This window comes from Loxodonta africana, unplaced genomic scaffold (assembly GCF_030014295.1).
Source record: "Loxodonta africana isolate mLoxAfr1 unplaced genomic scaffold, mLoxAfr1.hap2 scaffold_475, whole genome shotgun sequence".
Taxonomy (NCBI): Eukaryota; Metazoa; Chordata; class Mammalia; order Proboscidea; family Elephantidae; genus Loxodonta; species Loxodonta africana.
Window position 1 is genome coordinate 5,555 of NW_026975191.1, and position 23,586 is coordinate 29,140.

Below are 23,586 nucleotides of genomic sequence, written 5' to 3' on the forward strand. Positions count from 1 at the left end.
CCCTATTGGCGTGGTGGTTGAGAACTCTGCTGCTAACCGAAAGGTCAGCAGTTCAAACCCACCAGCTGCTCACTGGAAACCCTATAGGGGCAGTTCTACTCTGTTCTATAGGGTTGCTATGAGGCAGAATCCACTCGATGGCAACGGGGTTTTGTTTGGTTTAGTGCTCATGACCTTCATAGCCTTCTAAGTACTTTAACATTTTTAAACTATTTATGCTCACATGACAATAAACCGTGCACCTTTTTATATTCCAATGGACTATTTTTATTCAAGTTTCATTGGCTACACGGAGAATTTTATTTCATGATCATGTGCCAAGAAAATAATTTAGACTTTTGAAGTTTCAAAAAAATACTAGAAATTTTAAAATAATAACAATAAACAAAAATACATGGAAAAAATTAAGGAGCATCGGAATCAACTCGACGGCAGTGGGTTTTAACATGCTGCAGCTATGTCCGTAAAACTAGATAACTATATCCTTACCACATAAAAGGTCTTACTTGAATTAGAAATACAGGTAAGCACAAACCATGGGATTATCTCATTTTGTCGCTCACAAGTAGGGTGGACAAAAGTCAATGCAAATAAAATTCATAATAAATATTTACCAAAGTTTAGGAAAGCCAAACCAATGAAAGAGAGGCAGCAAACTTAACTCGTCATAGACTATCCTGTTACCCAAGGAGATACACAGAAAGTAATTGAACAAACAACTTAAAAAGTTGTTGATATAGATAAGAAAGGATCATCCATTAAACAAAAAAAGATAATTATTAAGAAAGAACAACCAGCAGGGGATGGATTTCAAACCTGGGAGCCTCTATGGTTGGCCTCAAGAAATTTATCTTAACTGGTGTATATTCTGATCTAGGCAAAAACAAGTCAGATGCAGAGCTGAACTTTTGAACTGCAAAAATTTCAAGGTATGTTGAGTAAACAGATTTACATGTGAAAGTAAAGGCATTAATGGGTAAAGGGTAGAACTCCAAGATCTGCAATGGGGGCATTTAAGCAATTCATGCAACTGAGTACTTTAAATCGCCATATACTCTGAGACTCCTCGCAACCTGGCCCTGATCTAATGCAGCCTTCAGAAGACTTTGAAGACTAAAACAGAAGGCAAAGGCTTACAAACACACACACATACATAAACACAAGTGCTGACACTGAAAAGTTTAATAATTGAAAAAAAAAAACACCAGAATCTTTGTATCTCCACTTTTGTACCTAGTACTTTTTCCCACTTCCACTCAGCATATCCACTCTCCTTGCCTAATTTCATGATTCCCAACACATTCTCCTGGAGCCCTAGTGGTGCAGTGGTTAAGAGCTTGGCTGCTAACCAAAAGGTCGGCAATTCAAATCCACTGCCCACTCCTTGAAAACCCTATGGGGCAGTTCTACTCTGTCTTACAGGGTTGCTGTGAGTAGTAATCGACTCAAGGACAATGGGTTTGGTATTTTTTAACACATTATCAAAAAAACCAAATGCACTGCTGTTGAGTCAATTATGACTCATAGCAACATTATAGGACAGAATAGAACTGTCCCATAGGGTTTCCAAGGCTGAAAATCTTTATGGAAGCAGATTGCTTCAATTTTCTCCCAAGAAGCAACTGGTTTTTTGAAACACTGACGTTCCAGTTAGCAGTCAAGCAATTTAACTGCTGCACCACAAGGGTCCTAACACATTCTACTGTACTATAGATTGTTCTTAATTATTGTTTGTGATCCATCTCTTTCCTTCAAGAAAGGTACCAGTTTGTACTCTTTTGTTCATCAATGCACTTAGAAGAGTGACTAGCATGTAGAAGGCAATTTATAAATATATGTTGAATATATTTGTGCTCACTGTTCCCTATGGAGGCACACAGACAAGGTTTGAGTTCATGGTGTAATTTGTAGGAATCATATGCTGCATCAAACTCTAGAAAATACATTGCGTATTTTTTTCCATGTCCTATGTAGGGCACATTTTACATCTTTGTTCCTCAAGCTATAAATCAAGGGATTCAACATGGGGATAACCAGGGTGTAAAATATGGAAGCCACTTTATCAGTGTCAAAGGAATGACTGGACTTGGGCTGCATGTACATAAAGATTAAAGTCCCATAGAACACTACCACCACTGTCAGATGGGATCCACAGGTGGAGAAAGCCTTGTGCCTGCCCTCAGCTGACTTCATCCTGAGAATGGCTACAAAAACGAGTAGGTAAGAAACAAGAACTGTTAGAAGAGATGAAATCAAATCAAAAGATGCTAAGATGAGATTGATCAATTCAATTTCATGTGTGTTTGAGCAGAGCAAGGATAACAAGAAGAGATTGTCACAGTAGAAATGATTGATGATATTGTAGCCGCAGAAGGATAAATTAAAAATCTTTATGGTGACCAGAAGAGAAACAAATGTGCTGTAGAGATAGGGTATTGCCACCAGCACCCAACAAGTCCTTTGTGACATGATGACTGTGTAGAGCAGAGGGTTACAGATAGCCACAAAGCGGTCATAAGACATTGCTGACAGAAGAAAAAGTTCACTAGTTATGAACACAATAAAGAAAGCTAGCTGTGTAGCACAAAAATAATAGGAGATAGTGTTTTCATCCACAATAAAATTGACTAGCATTTTGGGTCCCACAGCTGTTGAATAACCAAGATCAGTGATAGCCAGGTGTCTGAGAAAAAAGTACATGGGTGTTTGTAGCTTGGAGTCTGTCTTGGTGAGGATGATCATGCCTGAGTTGCCCACCACTGAGATCGTGTAGATGATGAGGAACAGCCCGAACAACGGAGCCTGGAGCCCAGGGTGATCTGTGATTCCCATCAGAAGGAATTCATTTAGCATTGTTAGATTTTGCTTTTCCATCTTGGTCTATCAGGAAACCTGTTCTGGATAGAGATATCAGCGTAGTCAATCGGTTTTATGTAGCATCATCTGGTAGATTTTTAGTATACAAAGGCAATATGCTAAATGAATAAGATAAATCCAAACTTCCAATACAGGTTTTTGAAAGTAAACCCGCCTCCCACAAGTAAAGTATAGGTACATGAAGAAAGAAAAAAAGATAGAGGGAAAGAAAGAAAAATCTAACTTGTTATCAATTGAGGAAAATTTGCTGCCCATGGAACATTTGTCAATGCCTAGGACATTTTGGGTGTCAGTACTAGGAGAAGGGTACTACTGGTATCTAATGGAGGCCTGGGATGTTATTAAAAATTCTACTATATACAGAGTAACCCCACACAATAACAAAATTTCCAGTCCAAAATGTCACTATGGCGGAAGTTGAAAAGCCCTGATACAGACATAGAGATAGAGATAGACACAGATAAAGATGTAGGTGAAGGCATATGTGTACGTGTACACGTAGATGTAGATGTACATATACATATACCTTGATGGGATTCCTGGTGGAGCAGTGGTTAAGAGCTTGGCTGATAACCACAAAGTCAGCTTTTTGAATCTACTAGCTGCTCCTTAGAAAACCTATTGGGCAGTTCTACTCTGTCCTATAAGGTCTCTATGAGTCAGAATCAACTCGATGGCAACAGGTTTTCTTTTTTTACATATAGATATATGAAGCAAAAATAAAAAAAGTAAAAAATTTTAGATGTGTTAGGTATATGGGTGGTTACAAAACTTTCTTTTTTCATTTACAATACTGACAATTACATAATGACATGTATAAAATTATAATATGTATGTTAACTTCATTAAAAACATTTCAAAATGCAAATTCCCAGAATGTGTGGAAACATTTAGTATCCCTTACTTCAAAACATAGTCCTGTAAAAGCCCTTGTGCCACAGGTGGTACAGTCGGAAACAACATACTTGACAAGTATTGAACACAAGGAAAATCTAATAGATCGTGGTGGGGATAGTCTGTCTTTATACAGGAAATTATTCCAGGTGGTAGACCCATACAGATATAGTCTTTTTTATACCTCAGCTTGTGGGTAATAGAAAAGTTTGTGGCATAGTGGTCAAGTGCTACGACTGCTAACCAAAAGAGCGGCAGTTCAAATCCACCAGGTACTCTTTGGAAACTCTTTGGGGCAGTTTTACTCTGTCCTATAGGGTCACTATGAGTTGGAATCAACTCAGTGGCAATGGGTTTGGTTTTGGCTTTGTGGGTTATAGAATAAAAAAAAAAAAAGATACCTTAATTTCTTTATTCACAAGTGCAAAATGACCACTTCCCTTCAGTGTTGCTGGAAAAAAAAATGAGGATTAAATGTTTCAATGCATTTAAGATATCAGGACATAAGTCTCAAATATCAAGTATATAGTGATGTTTTTTTTTTTAAATGACAAATGATGACAGTAAGTTACCTGAAAGGTGTTTTCTTTACATATGCATATGCAAATTCTCCTACTGTGATCTAGCTTCTATGTCAGGGTTATGATGATAAGTAGGTTGAGTAGTTTGTTATCCATGTAACTGAGCCCAGCCCTTCCCTCCTGCATCCTCAACTCCATGACTAAAATTGGACCATCGATGTGCCAATCTTCTGGATGATACATCTTCTTAATACATTTTAATATAAGTTGATGGACTGCTAACCTAAAGGTCAGCGGTTCAAAACCACCAGTGGCTCCATGGGAGAAAGATGTGGCAGTCTGCTTCCATAGAGATTTATAGCCTATTTACAGCTATGGGGTCACTTTTGAGTCAGCAGTGCATTTGAATATAAATTTACTTAAAATATGTCCTAACCTAGGAGCATTTTCATTATAACTAATATACTAAATTGTTTGTAACAAATGAGATATAGTTTCTCATGGAAGAATCTAAGACAGTGAGAGAAAATTTGAACAAATTGGGAGAAAGTAAGGTCCATGTCACTGATTTTATATAACAAAATTTCATTTAAAAATTCCATTTGGATAAAGAAATCCTCTAGTTTAAGCTATTATATAGTACATAATGCATATAAACACATGTATATTTAAATTAAAATGTATATATGTATCCCTAATAAGCCACAGATTAAAAAAAAAAAATGCCAGAGAAGGATGAGGATGGCAGTTTAAGGTAAAAGAACGAAAGGTTTGAAATGATACTACTTACATGAAAATAGCACTACCAGCAGCCTCTGAATCAAGAATAACCAAACAAATAGAAAAATACAATAGTATCATATTAAATAATAAAATGGTTGCACAGGAAATACACTATCTCATTTAAAACATTGCTTACAAGGTTGTGACCCTGTACACACATTGCTTATGTCAGAAAAAAAAAAAAAAACTATTGGCCTCTTTCCACCTAGAACAAAGGAGAACGAAGAAAACCAAAGACTAAAGGAAGTAATTAGTCCAAAGGACATATGGCCCACATGAACCACAGCCTCCTCTAACCTGAGACCAGAAGGACTAGATGGTACCACTCTGACCAGGATCACAATAGAAAGCCTGGAGCAAAATGGGGGAAAAAATGTAAAAAAAAAATTCAAATTCAAAAATAAATAAACAAAAAAGACCAGATTTACTTGTTTGAAAGAGGCTGGAGAAACCCCTGAGACTATTTTCTTAAGACAATCTTCTAATGTGAAACTACAGACACCCCTGGTGGCCACCTTTCAGGCCAATAACAGACGGGGCTGCTAAACAATAACTTCGATCAACTACAGGAGACCAAAAGGGCAAGTAGTCAGGGAGGGACAGGGAAACCTGACTAATGGAAACAGGGAGCCAGGAAGGAAATGAGAAGAGTGCGGACACAGTTTTTGGTAAGAGTTTCTGATTGGAAAATTAATTTGCTGTGTAAACTTTCACTTAAAGCACACTAAAAATTTTTTTTAAGAGGTACTGAATTGGGTATTAGTAGATATTATAATTAGGAAATCAACTATCTTCAATGAATACAATAAAAGCAATGTAAATCTTGTCGAGTTGCAATGATGAAAGGCTGAAGAACAAAAATACTTATATTGGTAAGTGCTGCTTTTCCTATAAGTTAAGAGGAGATAAGAGGACTTCCTCCCATCGGCTTTGGAGTTCCACGGAGAGCACCAAATTATTTTCCATAGTTTACTGTATTTGTTGAGCATTTAATTCATTTTACACAGCTATGCTCTTTGAAAAAATTATGTCTTCTTCCTGCCAGATTCTACTGGAAATTGAAGAATATGGTATATATTATACTATCACCATAAAAAAAAAAACTAGGTAATTAAAAGTTTCCTAAACTCCAAAAATTGCTTTTCACTTCTCAACACGAGGTGTGAGATGGAAATTTATTTGTTTCTTCATCAAGAGATTAGGAAAAATGGACATTTGTACTGTTATCTAAATATGCATTAAATATTAAATTACACTTGAGAGGTACATAAGAGCCTAGAGGCAGCTTATAACTGAGGATTTTGAAGAACACCAATGCTAGAAACTGAATACCTGCAGCTTCATAATTCTGCTGCAGTATTTTTAATACTGTATATGCTTCCTTTACTTTCATATTGGAGCTCTATTATTCACATAATTAGGCCACCTGGGTGGCAAAAACACTTAAGCACTCAGCTACAGACTGAAAGGCTGGTGGGTCGAGTCCACTCAGAGGCACCTTGAAGAAAGAAAGATCTACTTCTGGAAGGTCACAGCCATTGAAAAACCTGTGGAGCACGGGTCTCTGATACCCAGGGGGCAGTTATGAGGCAAAACTGACTCCAGGACTTTGTTTTTTTCTGTTAACTTTATTCAGATAACTACTTATATGAAGTAAAAATATTTAGACATGGAATGATAATGTTTCAAAATGCTTCTTAGCATTTAGCCTCTGAAATAGAGTGTGAAGATTTGAAAAAAAAATTATGTCAAAAAATTGGAGAGAGATCCTAGCTTCAGGCACTATTGAAAAGTATAACGCACACAGAACTGAATCAGAAATCCTAATATTTTGCAATGACTTTGCCATTGGATAAAGGTGGGACCCTGCAAGGGTCAATGAAACATTCTGGATACTGGTAAAATACGGAAACAGTCTTTTTACCTGCAATGAAGCCTCTGTCTTGACTCCTCTCCCAAGTGTTTCTTAAAACGGCAGAGGAAGAAGAATTTATGGATTTTTTTTTTTTTTTTACCCATGGAGATCCTCCCTGAGGAGATGCCAAACAATTTGCTGATTGTTCCTGAGGCATTTGAAAGCTTAACAAAATACCTGGCCTTCGTTTGTTAATTGTCCAGTATATTTTGTATTCACCAGTGACCAAATTTTTACTCATAGAGTGTGTATGCATGTCTATGTTTATCTGTTTCATATAGTCCTTTGTTTTACTCTTTGTTAACGTTCCATTTTTACCACATGGGGATCGGGATTAAAATATCGTATCTGTATAACAGACCTATCAACATTCTCTATTTCTACAGTGGTTTCTTCAAACGGATGACAAAACGAAGAAGTGCTTAAACACTGTCTTATCACATTATTTAAAAGACTTAAATGGAATAAAACTATTGCATTGTGCATATGTGAGGTATCACTTCCTAGTTTGCTCTTACTATTTTTATTATTGTTGCTGTTATTGCTATTTTCAAGTTATTTTTTGTTTGTTAATTTTGTTTTGACCTAAAGAACAGAAATGTTACCCTTGCTTCTCATTTGATGATCAATTGCCATCATCTGTCTGTTTAGGTTTTTTGCTTCCTTTATTACATCTCAATATTGTATGCTTTTCCATTCTGTTCAATCCTCATCCCAAAACATCTTTCTTGCCTTCACACATATTCAGCTGTGCTTGACATATGCTGTACCATGTCAATATACACTTGTGTCTTAGGCTGGGTTCTCTAGAGGAGCAAAACCAGTAAAGCATATAAATATGTGTATACAGAGATTTACATCAAGGAAATGGCTCACAGGGATATTGAAGCTGGAACATCCCAAGTCCCGAGATCAGGATACAGGCTTCTCCTGATTCATGCAGCTGCAAGGGCTGGATGACCCAACATCTACAGGTCAAACAGCAGGGCTCTTGCTCACTGGCTGGGAAGATCCAAGAATCCCCAAATCAGCAGGCAATACTGAAGGCAAGCTGCTGGCTCAATTCCCAAGAACCAGAGGTCAGATGAACAGGAGCCAGCTACAGGACCCAAAGTGAGCAATAGCAAATGAACCTTGCCAGAATGTCTGCTTATATTCAATTCAGACCACACACCCAAGGAAACTTCCTTTCAACTGACTTGCTACTCAGAGCAGAGTCTATCATGGAGGTAACCACATTATATCGAACCTCATCATGGAAGTGATCACAACATCTTTGGACTGCCAAACCACTGAGAATGATGGCCAAGACAAGTTGACACACAACCTTAACCATCACACCTTGTAAAGTGTGGTATTTTGTGTGTAATGTTTTATTATGAATATATATGTATTATGCTATAAATCTTTTTGATGCATTTTGCCATTTTAAATATTTGTAATGTAAACATTTGTGACTTTTTTTTTTGCTTATTTGTGATATGTAATGATATGTATATGTATGTGTGTATTTTTTTTTACTTGTCTATTCTTTAATGGAAGGAACACCGGTATTGCAATGTTTAAAAATTCACTGCTAACCAAAAGGTTCACAGTTTTAACCCACAAGCCATTCTGGAGAAAAAAGAACTTGCCATCTGCATTCATAACAGCCTAGGCAACCCTATGGGGCATTTCTACTCTGTCCTATAGGTCACTATGAGTCACAATCCACTCCATGGTACCTAACGAACCAAAAATTTTTTAATGGTAAATATCTTGTTGTCTCCAACAGAACATTGTCCGATCTTCTTGCGTTGGACATGTCATCAGGAAAGACCATTTTCTGGAGGAGGACATCATATTTGGTGAAGTAAAGGGCCAAAGAGAATGTGAGCCCTCTGTGACATGGATTTCCACATTGGCTGCAGCAGTGGACTCAATCATACCAGTGATTTTGAGGATAGCCCAGGACTGGGCATCATTTTGTTCTGTTATACATAAGGTTGTCATAAGTTAAAGTCAACTCAATGGCAGAAAGCAACAACATTTTGAGATAGACTTTTTTCACTTCACATGACTCTACTAAGGTCCATCCATGCTGTTGTGTGTATTAATAATTTGTTCATTTTATTGTAGAGTATTGTATCATGTATCTATTTATTACAGTTTACATAACCATTCACCCACAGAAGGAAATTTTGGGTTGCTGCCAGTTTTTAGCTATTATAAATAATGTTTTTATCAACCTTTTTTTCTTTTTTTGGTTGTGATTTAGGTGAAAGCTTTCAGAGCAAATTAGTTTCTCATTAAACAGTTAATGCACAAGTTCTTTGTGACATTTGTTGCCAACCCTGTACTATGTCAACACTCTCCCTTTCTTTACCTTAGCCTCTGTTTCCATTTGTCCAATTTTTCTGTCCCATCCTGTTTTCTCTTCTTTGCTTTTGAACAAGTGTGCCCACTAGTCCTGTATTTATGATTGCAATACGAAGTACGTCACTCATGTGTGTTATTTTTGGCCGCATAGACCTGTCCAATCTTTGGCTGAAGGGTGAATCTCAGGGGTGACTTCAGTGTTGGACTTTAAAAGGTGTCCAGGAGCCATACTTTTATGGTTTCTTCAGTCTCTGTGAGACCAACAAGCCAGGTTTCTGTGTGTGTGTGTGTGTGTGTGTGTGTGAATTTGAAGTCTGTTCTACATTTTTCTCCCTCTCTGTCTGGGACCTTCTATTGTGACCCCTGCCAGAGCAGTTGGTGGTGGTAACTGGGCACTGTCTAGTTGTCCTGGGCTCAGTCTGGTGGATGCTGTGGTTGTTGTGGTCCATTAGTCCTTCGGACTAATCTTCCCCTTGTGCCTTTGGTTCTCTTCATTCTCCTTTGCTCCAAACAGAATGACCAGTAGATATATTTTAGATGCCTGCTTGCAAGCGTCACCACAGTTGGATGTACAATATTTTCTCTATAGACTATGTTATGTCTGTTGAGCTAGATATTCCCTGAGACCATGGTCCCCAGCCCCTCAGCCCAGTAGCTCAGTCTCTCAGGTGGTTTGGATATGTCTATGAAGCTTCTATGACTTCGCCCTAAACAAATTATCATGACTTCCCCAGTACTGTGTACTATCTTGCACTTTTCCAAAGTTACCATTTATCTACTAATTTGTGTAAATGTTATTGTATGAAAATAAGTTTTCATTTCTCTGGAATAAATGTCTACGTGTGGGTTGTTTTAATTTTGACAAAGTCCAATTTATTGATTTGTACTTTTTATCAATATATTTGCAGGTAACAATAATTCATTAGTTTTTATTGTTGAGTAGTATCCATTTTCTTGAATATACCGCAATTTACTTATTCGTCCTCAAGTAGATGAGCAGTTGGGTTGATCCTAGTTTTTGACTTTTGCAAAGTTGCTATGGACATTTGTATACATGCCTTTGTAAGGAAAAATGCTGTAATTTCTCCTGGGTAGACATATATGAGTAATATGGTTAAATTTTATGATAAAACTGTGGTTAGCTTTTGAAGACCCTGATGCTGAAAGGAAATTATTTTTTAAAGTATTTATACCATTTTAATTTCCCTGTAGGAGTTTATGAATACTCAGGTTCCTCCACATACTTACCAACTACATGATATTCTAATAGATGTAAAGAATTATGTCATTAATGTTTTAACTGAAATTCTTTAATTACTAATGATGCTGCTCCCAACTTGGAGAGTGGCAGCTGGGGTCTTAAACGTTAGCAAGCAGCCAACTAAGATGCATCGATTGGTCTCAACTCACCTAGAGCAAAGGAGAATGAAGAACACCAAACACAAGGTAATTATGAGCCCAAGAGACAGAAAGGGCCACATAAATCAGAGACTACATCAGCTTGAGACCAGAAAAACTATAAGGTGCCCAGCTACAACAGGTGACTGCCCTTACAGGGAACACAACAGAGAACCCCTGAGGGAGAAGGAGAGCAGTGGGATGCACACTAAAAACTCTCATAAAAAGACCAGACTTAGTGGTATGACTGATACTTAAGCACCCTGGTAGTCATGGTCCCCAGACCTTCTGTTGGCCCAAGATAGGAACCATTCCCAAAGCCAACTCTTCAGGAAGGGATTGGACTGGACGATGGGATAGAAAATGATACTGGTGAAGAATGAGTGTCTTGGATCAGGAGTCACATGAGATTATGTTGGCATCTCCTATCTGGATGGGAGATGAGTGGGCAGAAGGGGTCAGAAGCTGGCTGAATGGACATTAAAAGAGAGAGTGGAGGGAAGGAGTGAGCCGTCTTATTAAGGGGGGAGCAATTAGAAGTATACAGCAAAGTGTATGTAAATTCCTGTATGAGAGACTGACTTGATTTGTAACCTTTCACTTTTAAAGCACAAATAAATAAAAATAAATGAGGAGGTGGGGCCAAGATGGCAGAATAGACAGACGCAACTGGCGAGCCCTCTTACAACAAATACCTGGGAAAAAAAGTGAAAGGAGTACATTCATGACAAGCTAGGAGCCCTGGACATCACAGACAAGGTTAGAAAACGAACTGAGAGGCAGGGGAGGAAGAGACAATTCAGAAGCAGAGAGAAGTTACCAGACCTGAACGGCCAGGAGCCCTCAGGCACCATTCCCGGGAGCAGCTGTGGTGGACTGGTACTAGTGTTCAGCTGCAGTTTCCTCAGGGAGAAGCAGCCAGCCACACAGCCTGCTCACACCTCTGAAACCAGAGAAGAATGTCACTCTCAGCAAAAGCCAAGTACTTGTGTATATTCTACCACACCCCCAAGATGGCTTCATGGCTGAATTCCCTGGGCCCGAGATAGGTCCTGTTGAGCACCTAGAGCCATCCTCCAGGCCCTGGAGAAGGAATAAATATGAAATTGAGGGAAAAGATAATTTGCCAGCTCCACTAACATGGGGAGCTCAGGACTGAAGCGGCTCCTGTCCAGGCATAAATGGTCCATGGACTTTGACTACCTTTACTCTCTGCATGGACATCTGTGGGCATATTTCGGGAGAATAGGCCCTTGTTGGCAGACTACAACTATTTCAGCTGGGCGGTGGAGAGGTGGGTGTTTGATGTTTGACACCACTTTGCCTATTACACAGGGTCCTCACCAACCCACATAAGGGGCATAAGGACTGGTGGCTTCACTCAGGTCACCCAGTCACCTGCAACAGGGGTCCAAGGATAACTGGTACCTCCCAGTCCTTACAACCAAAAACATTGGGTGCCCATGGTCTGTCTGCAGAACCCACCCACCTGTACACTCCAGGAAAAATGGACCAGCTTTCTTCAGAGAGACTTGGGGGATGATTCTCAGCCCCCTGCCTTGTTCAGAGTGTGACCACTTGCTGCAACCAGATACCAGTACCTACACCAATCACCCTTACCCCTGCAAGACTGTAGGACAGAGCCTGTACCATACACTTGGTGATCAGCTACCTGGAAACCTAAGCTACCTGAAAACAGCTCTAGCCATCTGGGGAGAGGATGTCAGAGCTCCAAAGGTGAAAATAATCAAGCTAGCTCATTCAAGCAACCCATAGGGTTATACCAAAACAAAACAAAAAAAGAAGCTATGATACAGTAAGCAAACAAAACAAACTAATAAAATAACTTATAGGTGGCTTGGAGACAACTGTCAATATCAAGTCACATAAAGAAACAGACCATGATTGCCACAACAAGCTCTCAAAACAAAGAATCACGGAATTGTCCAGATGAATGAGTATTCTTTGAACTACCAGATGCGGAAAGCAAAAGATTAATATACGGAACTCTTCAAGACTTCAGGAAGAAGATAAGGCAAAATGCAGAACAAGCCGTAGAACACACAAATAAAACAATTGAAGAAATTTAAAAAGTTCTTAAAGAACATAATGAAAAATTTAATAAGCTGGAAAAATCCATAGAGAGACAGCAATCAGAAATTCAGAAGATTAACAATAAAATTACAGAATTAGACAATTCAATAGAAAGTCAGAGGAGAAGAATTGAGCAATATTTGTGAACTTGAAGATAAAGCACTTGGCACCAATATATTTGAAGAAAAATCAGATAAAAGAATTTTAAAAAATGAAGAAAAGAATCATGTGGGACTCTATCAAGAGAAATAACCTGTGAGTAATTGGAGCTCCAGAACAGGGAGGGATAAAAGAAAATTCAGAGAGAATTCTTGAAGATTTGTTGGCTGAAAACTTCTCTGATATGGTGAAAGATGAGTAGATATCTATCCAAGATGCTCATCGAACTCACTTGAGGTAGATTTTAAAAGAAAGTCACCAAAACATATTATAATCGAACTTGCCAAAACCAAAGATAAAGAGAGAATTTTAAGATTGGCTAGTGTCACCTACAAAGGACAGTCAATAAAAAAAAGCTCAGACTACTCGGCAGAAACCATGCTGGCAAGAGGGCAATGGGATGACATATAAAAAACTGAAGGAAAAAAATAGCCAGCCAAGAATCATGTATTCAGCAAAACTGTCTCTCAAAGATGAAGGTGAAATTAGGACGTTTGCAGATAAACAGAAGTTTAGGGAATTTGTAAAAACCAAACCAGTACTACAAGAAATACTAAAGGGAGTTCTTTGGTTAGAAAATCAATAATGTCAGGTATCAACCCAAGACTAGAATGCTGGGCAGAGCCATCAGAAGTCAACCCTGACAGGGAAATCACAAAAATAAACCAAGATAAAAAACGCTCAGAAGAGAGAAAGGGCGATTCTATTACATAAAAGAAGACAACATTAAAACAACAAAGAGGGACTAAGAAATGTAGTCATAGATCTTTCATATGGACAGGAAGACAAGGTGATACAAAGAAATAAAGGTTAGGTTTAAATTTAGAAAAATAGGGGTAAAGAATAAGGTAACCACAAAGGAGACAAACTATCCTACACATCAAAATAAAATACAAGACAAAAATAGAGACTCGGCAGAAACAAAATGGTCAAAGAATAAGAGGAAAAGACAATATATAATCTACTCAGCACAAAAAATTAAGTGGGAAAAAGAAACTGTCGACAACACACAAAAATAGACATCAAAATAATAGCACTAAATTCATACCTGTCCATAATTACACTGAATGTAAATGCACCAGTAAAGAGACAGACAGTGGCAGAATGGGTAAAGAAACAGGATCCGTCTATATGCTGCCTACAAGAGACACACCTCAGACTTAGAGACACAAACAAACTAAAACTGAAAGGATGGGAAAAAATATATCACGCAAACAACAATCAAAAAAGAGCAGGAGTGGCAATATTAATTCCTGACAAAATAGACTTTAAAGTTAAAACCATTATAAAGGATAAGGAAGGACACTGTATAATGACTACAGGAACAATATACAAGGAGGATATAACCAGATTAAATATTTATGCACCCAAAGACAGGGTTGCAAGAGACTCAAAACATACTCCATCAGCATTGAAAAGTGAGATAGACAGCTTCACAATAATAGTAGGAGACTTCAACACACGGCTTTTGGTGAAGGACAGGAGATCCAAAAGAAGCTCAATAAAGACAAGGAAGATCTAAATGCCACAATCAACCAATTTGACTTCATAGACATATACAGAACACTCCACCCAACAGCACCCAAGTATACTTTCTTTTCTAGTGCACGTGAACATTCTCTAGAATAGACCACATGTTAGGTCATAAAGCAAGCCTTAGCAGAAAGCAAAACATTGAAATATTACAAAGCATTTTCTCTGACCATGAGGCCAAAAAAGTGGAAATCGATAACAGAAAAAGCAGGGAAAAGAAATCAAACACTTGGAAACTGACCAAAACCCTGCTCAAAAAAGACTGGATTATGGAAGACATTAAGGATGCAATAAAGAAATTCATAGAATCCAATGAGAATGAAAACATTTCCTATCAGAACCTTTGGGACACAGCAAAACCAGTGTTCAGAGGCCAATTTATGTCAATAAATGCACACATCCAAAAGAAGAAAGGGCCAAAATCAAAGAAGTATCCCTACAATGAAAGAAAACCCTCAGGCACCAGAAGAAAACAAATAATAAAAATTAGAGCAGAACTAAATGAAATAGAAAACAGGAAAAAAAAAATTGAAAGAATTAAGTAGACCAAAAGCTGGTTCTTTGAAAAAATCAACAAAATTGATAAATCATTGGCCAAATTGACAAAAGAAAAACAGGAGAGGAAGCAAATAACCTGAATAAGAAATGAGTTGGGCAATATTACAACAGACCCAACTGAAATTAAAAGAATCATATCAGATTACTATGAAAAATTGTACTCTAACAAATTTGAAAACCTAGAAGAAATGGATGAATTTCTAGAAACGGACTACCTACCTAAACTAACACAAACAGAGGTAGAACAACTAAATAGACCCATAACAAAAGAAAAGATTGAAAAGGTAATCAAAAAATCTCAACAACAACAACAACAACAACAAAAAAACCTGGCCCAGATGACGTCACTGAAGAGTTCTACCAAACTTTCAGAGAAGAGTTTAGGTATTTCAGAGCATAGAAAAGGACTGAATACTCCCAAACTCATTCTATGAAGCCAGCATATCCCTGATACCAAAACCAGGTAAAGACACCACAAAAAAAGAAAATTACAGACATATATCCCTCATGAACCTAGATCCTTTAAAAACCCTCAACAAAATTCTAGCCAATTGAATTCAAAAAAATAATCAAAAAATTCACCACGACCAAGTGGGATTCATACCAGGTATGCAGGGATGGTTCAACATGAGAAAAACAATTAATGTAGTCCATCATATAAATGAAACAAAAGACAAGAGTCACGTGATTTTATCAACTGATGCAGAAAAGGCATTTGACAAAGTTCAACACCATTCGTGATAAAAACTCTCAGCAAAATAGGAATAGAAGGAAAATTCCTCAACATAATAAAGGGTATTTATACAAAGCCAATAGCTAACATCATCCTAAATGGAAAAGGGAACCTGAAATCATTCCCTTGGAGATAGGGGAACAGACAAGGATGCCCTTTTTCAGCACTCTTATTCAACATTGTGCTGGAGGTCCTACCCAGAGATATTAGGCTAGATAAAGAAATAAAGGGCATCTGGATTGGCAAGGAAGAAGTAAAAGTATCTCTTTTTGTGGATGACATGATCTTATACACAGAAAACCCTAAGGAATCCTCCAGAAAACTACCAAAACTAATAGAAGAGCTCAGCAGAGTATCGGGATCCAAGATAAACATACAAAAATCAGTTGGATTCCTCTACACCAACAAAAAGATCATTGAAGAAGAAATCACCAATTCAATACCATTTACAGTAGCCCCCAAGAAGACAAAACACTTAGGAATAAATCTTACTAGAGATGTAATATTAATGTATAAGACCACTATTATAAGAACTCGAGAAATAGTTTAAACAGAGAAGAAAACATTCTTCGATGGTTATGAGATGAGGGAGGGAGGGAGAGAGGTAGATAAGAACTACTTTAGGTGACGGGAAAGACAACACACAATACAAGCGATGTCAGCACAACTGGACTAAACCAAAACCAAAGGGGTTTCATGAAGAAACTGAATGCTTTGGAGGCCAGGGTAGCAGGGGCGGGGATTTGGGGACCATGGCTTCAGGGAACATTTAAGTCAATTGACATAATAAAATCTATTAAGAAAACATTCTGCATCCCACTTTGGAGAGCAGTGTCTGGAGCTATCTAAGATGCATCAATTGGTCTCAACCCACATGGAGCAAAGGAGAATGAAGAACATCAATGACACCAGGTAATTACCAGCCCAAGAGACAGAAAGGGTCACATAAACCAGAGACTACATCAGCCTGAGACCAGAAGAACTAGATGGTGCCCGGCTACAACCGATGACTGCCCTAACAGGGAACACAACAGAGAACCCCTGAGGGAGCAGGAGAGTGGTGGCATGCAGACCCCAAATTCTGGTAAAACGACCAGGCTTAATGGTCTGACTGAGACTAGAAGGACCCCGGTGATCATGGCTCCCAGACCTTCTGTTAGCCCAGGACAGGAGCCATTCTCGAAGCCAACCCTTCAGACAGGAACTGGACTGGACAATGGGATAGAAAAAGATGCTGGTGAAGAACGAGCTTCTTGGATCAAGTGGACACTTGAGACTATGTTGGCATCTCCTATCTGGAGGGGAGATGAGAGGGAAGAGGGGTTAGAAGCTGGCGAAATGGACAGGAAAAGAGAGAGTGGAGGGATGGTGCAGGCTGTCTCATTAGGGGAAGAGCAATTAGGAGTATATAGTAAGTTGTGTATAAATTTTTGTAGGAGAGACTGACTTGATTTGTAAACTTTCGCTTAAAGCACAATAAAAATAAAAAATAATAATGACGACGAGCATTTTATATGCTTGTCAGCTGCATATTTTCTTTGGATAAGTTATTGTTGATTTTTATGGCTATTTTTTGCAGAGTGTTTCCTTTTTTATAGTTCTGTGCCATCTGCACATATTATGGACACAAGTCATTTATGAGATATGTTATTTGAAAACATTATCTCCAAGAATATAACTTGTTTGTATACAAGTGTCTTTGGAAGAGCAAGAGTTTTAAAATTTGATTTGGCCAAGCTTCTTACGGATTTTGCTTCTACTGTTTGTCTTAGTTATCTAGTGCTGCTATAACAGAAATATTACAGTTGGATGTCTTTAAAAAATAGAAGTTTATTTTCTCACCAATTATGTGTTACTGTTGAGTTGCTTCCAACACATGTCAGAGTTTAGAAGGCTAGAAACCTGAATTCAGGACGCCAAGTCTGAGGGAAGATTTTCTGTCTCTGTTGGCTCTTAGGGAAGGTCCTTGTCATCAATCTTCCCCTCATCTAGGAACTTAGCTCCAGGTCTCTGGGTCCAAAGTATGTGCCCTGCTCTGCGAGGTTTTTCTTGGTGACATAAGGTACCACTTCTCTCAGCTTGCTGCTCTCTTTTATATCTCAAAAGAGAGTCACTCAAAATACAACTTAATCTTGTAGGTTGAGTCCTTCCTCATTAACATAACTGCTTCTAATTCTGCCTTAGTAACATCTTAAAGGTTAGGATTTAGAACACATAAGATAGTCACATCAGATTCCAAAATGTTGGACAACCACACAATACTGGGAATCATGGCCTAGCCAAACTGAAACATATTTTGGGGAACACAACTCAATCCATTATCAGTGTTATATCTAAGAAATCCCCAAATGTATTTATAGAATCAATGCAACTCCACTTAAAATCCAAATAGCTCTTTTTTTAATAAACCAATAAGCTGAAAATAAATTCACAAAGAAATGCTAGGTTAATTTTTAATTCTATAACTCTATTTTTTTTTTTTTATTGTAGGCCCTATTAGACATTGTACATGAACGATCCTATCATCTATCAATAAAAAGTTTCATTTCTTCCTTTCCAATTTGGGTACTTTCTATTCGTTTTTTTTTTATTGCCTTATTGTACTGGCTACATCCACAAAATGTCAGATTTGGTAAGGGTAGATTTACGTGTTTTATTCCTGGTCTTACTGAGAATTTACTCAATCTTTCATAGCATGTGTGATGGTAGGTGTGACTTGTTCTTTGTTGCCCTCTATCGGTTTGAGTAAGTTACATTTTAACAGTGTTGCTACTTGGGGTTAGGTGCTGCTGAGTTGGTTCCAACTCCTAGCGACCCTATGTACAACAGAACAAAACACTACCGGGTCCTGCACCATCCTCACCTTCGTTATTATGCTTGTACCATTTTTGCAGCCGCTGTGTCAGTCCACCTCACTGACGGTCTTCCTCCTTTTTGCTAACCCTCTACTTATTAAACATGATGTCCTTCTCCAGGGGCTAGCTCCTCATAATGTGTCTAAAGTATGTGAGACAAAGTCTCTCTACTTATCAAACATGATGTCCTTCTCCAGGGGCTAGCTCCTCATAATGTGTCTAAAGTATGTGAGACAAAGTCTCTCCATCCTTGTTACCAAGGAATATCCTGGGTGTACTTCTTACAAGACAGGTTTTTTCGTTTTTTTTTTTTTGGAAGTCCTAGCCGATACCATGATTCAAAGGCATTAATTTTTCTTCAGTCTTCCTTATTCATTTTCCAGCTTTCACGTGCATGTGAGTTGATTGAAAACACCCTGGTTTGGCTCGGGAACACCTTAATCCTTAAAGTGACATCTTTGCTTTTTAATGCTATTAAGGGTCTTTTGCAGCAGATTTGCTCAATGCAAAGCGTCTTTTGATTTCTTGACTGCTGCTTCTACGCGTGTTGACTATGGATGCAAGTAAAATGAAATCCTTGACATCTCCAATCTCTTCTCCATTTATCACAATGTTACTAACTGGTCCAGTTATGGGGATTTTCATTTTTTTTTTTTTTTATGTTGAGGTGTAATCCATACTAAAGGTGGTGGTCTTTGATCCTCATCGGTAAGTGCATCAAGTCCCCTGCACATTTAGAAGGGAAGGCTATGTCATCTGCATATTACAGGTTGTTAATAAATCTTCCTCCAATCCCGATGCCCTGTTCTTCATGTAGCCCAGCTTCTTTGAATAAGTATTGTGGAAAGATACAACCCTGACACAAACCTGCCTTGACTTTAAAACAAGAAGTATATCACTGCCCCTTGGTCTAAGTACATGTTCCTCATGAGCACAATTAAACGTTCTGGAATTCTTACTTTTCTTAATGTTATCCACAATTTGTTATGATTCATACAGTCGAATGCCTTTACATAGTCAATAAAACACAGGTAAACATCTTTCTGGTATTCTCTACTTTCAGCCAGGATCCATCTGACATCAGCAATGACATCCCTTGTTATATATCCTCTTTTGACCAGCTTGAATTTCTGGACTTTCTTTGTTGATGCACTAACCCTTTTGAATTATCTTCAGCAAAATTTTACTTTTGTGTTATACTAATGATATTGTTCAGTAATTTCTGATTCTGTTGGATTACTTTTATATTACTTTGGTCAAAATTTTATCACAATAGGGACTTTTAAAATATTTTTCTATATCAGTTTATGTGGCATTGGTTTTCATTTCTAATAGTTTTTATGGTGAATGCCATTAAGTGATTTTTAAAAGCCAATCACGCATTCTTGGGGCATACCTAATTTGATATACTATTGCCTTTACATATTTCAAGATTCAATTTCTTAAATTTTTCTGTATGTTTTTCACATGCATGCTGTTTTATCAAATGCTTTTGTCTGCATTTGATATCAGATTGAAGCTATCCTCATATAGAAAATGGAAACATACCTTCCTTTTCAGTTTTCTGGAAGAGTTTATAGAGAATAGGCTAATTCTTTTTCCCTAAATACTTAATAGAATTCCCCAGTCAAGCCGCTTGGACTTGACTAGGGATGGAAATTATCTTAAATTTAAATTTCTATTTTGGTAAACTCTTTATCAATGATTTTTTTTCTTATGGGTTTCCTAGTCCCTGTATACATGGAAATATATCACGCCCCTCCTTCTATGGTCCTACCTTAAAACACAGAGGTTTTTTTTTTTTTTTTAATATAGAAAATCTTAGTGTCTAAAATTTCCTTTATTTTTTCTCATAAATTTTTTTTGAATATTAAATGAATAAAAATAAGAAAATATGCCTGGAAAATGAGGAAGGAATATGGAGCAACTATGTCAAGAAATCATGGCAAATATATAAAATGCCACATATCACACCTCACTCACTAGAAACACAGCACAGTTCAAACATTTGTTTTCTCCTTTTGCTTCTTCCAAGTAGAATAATCAAAATGATGAACAAATATAGAGCACACTTACATTAACCAAATTTGAGAAAATTCAGCCAAACAAACAAAAAAAAAGCAATGACCTAGCTCATCATACAATAGACTTCTTATGCAAGGATACATAAACAATTACAAAATGTCTTCTAAACAATTATAATTTTCCGGATAGATAAGGATAACAATCTGAGACAGAACCATGCAGTTGGGAACTGATATCAATGAGGTAGAGAAAAAAAATGTAAAAACCTGGAAACTACTGTGTGTACTTCAATAAATTTATCCTAACTGGTATGTACACTGATAAAAAAAAAAAAAAAAGGTCGATTTAGACAAACCGGATACTGAGCTGATCCTTCTGAATATAATAAATTTATTTTGTTACCATTTATAAGATAATATTAATAAGGAAACCCTGGTGGTGTAGTGGTTAAGTGCTACGGCTGCTAACCAAAGGGTAGGCAGTTCGAATCTGCCAGGCGCTCCTTGGAAACTCTATGGTGCAGTTCTACTCTGTCCTATAGAGTCGCTATGAGTTGGAATCGACTCAACGGCAATGGGTTTGGTTTTTTGATTTAATATTAATAAAAACAATATAAAAGTAAGCAGACTCTAAGGGTTCATATATGAATGTAAAGACACTGATTATGAAAGAGAGGGATTTCAAGGTTTAGAAAGGGGACATTTGAGCAAATTCAGATGACTGAGTACTTCAAAACATACAGCCACACTGAGGCACCTTGCAATTACAGTAAGCCATCTAAGGGCAGAGCCGGAGCACTAAAACAGAAGATGTGTGTGTACACACATACACAAACACACACACACGCACACACGTGTGCACATGCAAACTCTTTCTACAAAATTTTATCTACTCTTCTGTATTCACTCCTCTTTTTTTATTTTAATTTACCAATCCTAACACTTTCTAATAGACTATACAATTTCCTACCTGTTAAGCCTATGATGCATCTCTCCTGCTCAAGAAAGGCAACTTTTTTTTTCTGTTTTATTAATTTATTTACAGCTCACAGTAGACTGACTGCTAGTAGGCACTATATAAATAGATGTTGAACTTATCTGCACTTTCATGCTTGCTATGCCCTCCGAAGGCGCATAGAAGAAATGTTTAAAGCCCATAATGTAATTTATGTGAATGACATGGTATAAAGAACTTTGAGAAAACATAATGCATAATTGCCCCTAAAGTCCTACATAAGGCATATTTCACATCTTTATTCCTTAAACTATAGATCAAAGGATTCAACATAGGGATAACCAAGGTGTAAAATATGGGAACCACTTTATTAGTGTTAAAGGAGTGGGTGGGCTTGGGCTGCAGATATGTAAAGATTAAAGTCCCATAGAACACTACCACCATCGTCAGGTGGGACCCACAGGTGGAGAAAGACTTGTGCCTGCCCTCAGCTGAGTTCATCCTGAGAATGGCTACAAGAATGAGCAGGTAAGAAACAAGAACTGTTAGGAGTGGTGAAATAAAATCAAAAGCTGCAAAGATGAGAATGATCAATTCCATTTCATGCATGTTTGAACAGAGCAAGGATAACAAGTGGAGAGTGTCACAGTAAAAATGAGTGATGACATTGTAGCCACAGAGGATAAATTAAAAATCTTTATAGTGATCAGAAGAGAAATAAATGTGCTGTAGAGACAGGTGATTGCTACCCACACCCAGCACGCCCTTTGTGACATGATGACTGAGTAGAGCAGAGGGTAACAGATGGCTGCGTAGTGCTAGTAGGACATAGAATGAAAATCTCACTAGTTATGAACATAATAAACAAAGCTCTCTGTGTAGCACACAAATAATAGAAGATTGCATTTCCATGAACAAAAAATTCACAAACATTTAGATCCCACAGCCGTTGAATAACCAAGATCAGTGTTAGCCAGGTATCTGAGAAAAAAAGTACATGGGCATTTACAGACTAGAGTCTATCTTAGTGAGAATGAGCATGCCCAAGTTGCCACGACTGAGGTCATATAGATGATGAGGAATAGCCCAAACAATGGAGACTGTAGCTCAGGGCGCTCTGTGATTCCCGTCAGAGTAAATTCGTTCAACATTGTTAGATTGTGTGTATCCATCTAGGTCTATCAGAAAATCTATTCTGGAGAGAGATATAAGCAACATCAATAGCTTTAATGCAGTATCATGTGGTAGATTTTTAGTATACAAACCCAGTATGAATAAGATAAATCCAAACTTTCCATTTTACTGTATTTGAATATATACCCACCTTCCACAAATTTTACACACACATGTACAGTTAGGTAGAGTGATGGATAGCCTGATAGATGAAACAAAAAAGAATAATATGCTAAACTTCAGGTGTTGGATATGTGGATATTATCACATTCTTCTTAAAACTTTTCTTTTTTTATATACTTAAAAAAATTCATGGATACATTTTGAACCTGTACTTCAATATATTATCTTATTAAAACTCATGATAATAGATGGTCCAGGATGGAACAGTCAACATACTAGACAAGTTTTGGATAGATATATAATTGATAACAATGTGGATTATTTGTCTTTATACATGGAAATATTCCTAGAATTATATGTATACAGATATACCTCTGCTATAACTTCATTTGGAGCCCTGTTGGTGTGGTGGTTAAGAGCTCTGCGGCTAACCAAAAGGTCAGCAGTTCAAATCTACCAGCTGCTCCCTGGAAGCTCTGTATGGGCGGTTCTACTCTGTCCTATAGGGTCCCTATGCATCTGAACCAACTTGAAGGCACCTAACAATAATAACAATATATCTCCATTTGTAATATATAGGAAGCGATACTTAGGGTAAATAACATCAGTTATAAGAATCTGTTTATCCTCACC

The 23,586-nt window shown here is 37.6% G+C and overlaps 1 protein-coding gene across 1 annotated transcript in view; it reads right to left on the minus strand.

Annotated features, from left to right (window-relative positions):
- Positions 1-23,586, minus strand: part of LOC135229717 (olfactory receptor 8K3-like) — a 43,155-nt gene continuing 19,569 nt past the window's right edge. Inside the window, exon 1 of the mRNA XM_064279070.1 lies at positions 1-23,586. This exon is cut by the window's right edge and continues 19,569 nt beyond it. Coding sequence (XP_064135140.1) covers positions 1,927-2,874 — 948 coding nt within the window. The 5' untranslated portion in view covers positions 2,875-23,586 and the 3' untranslated portion in view covers positions 1-1,926.